This window comes from Colobus angolensis, unplaced genomic scaffold (genome assembly GCF_000951035.1).
Source record: "Colobus angolensis palliatus isolate OR3802 unplaced genomic scaffold, Cang.pa_1.0 Scaffold182, whole genome shotgun sequence".
NCBI lineage: Eukaryota > Metazoa > Chordata > Mammalia > Primates > Cercopithecidae > Colobus > Colobus angolensis.
In genome coordinates, this window is record NW_012114955.1 from 791,376 (window position 1) to 792,776 (window position 1,401).

Here is a 1,401-nt window from a genome sequence, read left to right on the forward strand (position 1 = left end):
GGTGCTTATGCAGGACCTCAGATTCCTGGGGAACAGACTCCACTAAATAAGACACAGGAAACCATGGCTGATTCTTCAGCAGAGGCCATGCAGAGGGAAGATGGATGGGGAGAGCCCTCCCGCAACTGGAGTCACTGGAGCAGGGTTGGGGGCCTCACTGAGGGTACGGCCTTGATCTCTAAGGAGGAGGGACTGCCTGGAAAAGCTGACTAGGAGAGAGGACTCGGCTGGAGGTGAAAGGGACTAGAGAAGGCAGGGGGTGGGGGTGCTTATGCAGGACCTCAGATTCCTGGGGAACAGACTCCACTAAATAAGACACAGGAAACCATGGCTGATTCTTCAGCAGAGGCCATGCAGAGACAGGAATGACCTAAGAAAGTTGGTTGGGAAGTGGAGGGAAGGATGGTGTGGGAAGAGCAGGAATCTTGGAGGCCACCTTAGAGGCTTGGCAGTCACCTGGGCACAGGATACAAGGGCCTGAGCCAAAGTGGTGAGGGAGGGTGGAAGGAGGCAGCCAAGAGAATGACTCTCCATGCCCATAGGAAGGTAGAAGGCTCTGAGAGTGATTCCTCCCACGTGCTGAGCACTTGTTCTCCCTCTTCCTCCCACATAGCAGTCGGTCTCCTCCAAACAGAGGGTCACCGGTTTGGACTTCATTCCTGGGCTCCACCCTGTCCTGACCTTATCCCAGATGGACCAGACACTGGCAATCTACCAACAGATCCTCATCAATCTGACTTCCAGAAACGTGATCCAAATATCCAATGACTTGGAGAACCTCCGGGGCCTTCTTCACCTGCTGGCCTTCTCTAAGAGCTGCCACTTGCCCTTGGCCGGTGGCCTGGAGACCTTGGAGAGCCTGGGGGGTGTCCTGGAAGCTTCACTCTACTCCACGGAGGTGGTGGCCCTGAGCAGGCTGCAGAGGTCTCTACAGGACATGCTGTGGCAGCTGGACCTCAGCCCTGGGTGCTGAGGCCTTGAAGGTCACTCTTCCTGCAAGGACTACATTGAGGGAAGGAACTCTGGCTTCTAGGTGTCTCCAGGAGACCATGACAGCTGGGTGCGGTGGCTCACAAATGTAATCTCAGCACTTTGGGAGGGCAAGGCGGGTGGATCACCCGAGGTCAGGAGTTCAAGACCAGCCTGGCCAAATGGCGAAACCCGTCTCTAATAAAAATATAAATATCAGCCAAGAGTGGTGGCGCATACTTGTAATCCCAGCTACTTGGGAGGCTGAGGTGGGAGAATCACTTGAACCCAGGAGGCAGAGGTTATAGTGAGCCAACATCTTGCCACTGCACTCCAATCTGGGTGACACAGGGAGACTCCATCTCAAAAAAAAAAAAAGAAAAAAAAAATCATAGTCATTGTTTTCCAGTTCCTCACCCCATCCACTCTTCT

The 1,401-nt window shown here is 53.9% G+C and overlaps 1 protein-coding gene across 2 annotated transcripts in view; it reads left to right on the forward strand.

The window, feature by feature from the left end:
* LEP (leptin) overlaps positions 1 to 1,045 on the forward strand; it is a 13,961-nt gene extending 12,916 nt beyond the window's left edge. The window contains exon 3 of one of the 2 annotated variants that reach the window (XM_011939538.1): positions 614 to 1,045. In XM_011939538.1, coding sequence (XP_011794928.1) covers positions 614 to 973 — 360 coding nt within the window. In that variant the 3' untranslated portion in view covers positions 974 to 1,045. The remainder of the gene's footprint in view (positions 1 to 613) is intronic. The other variant, XM_011939539.1, reaches the window with a different exon arrangement.
* Positions 1,046 to 1,401: the final 356 nt, after the last annotated feature.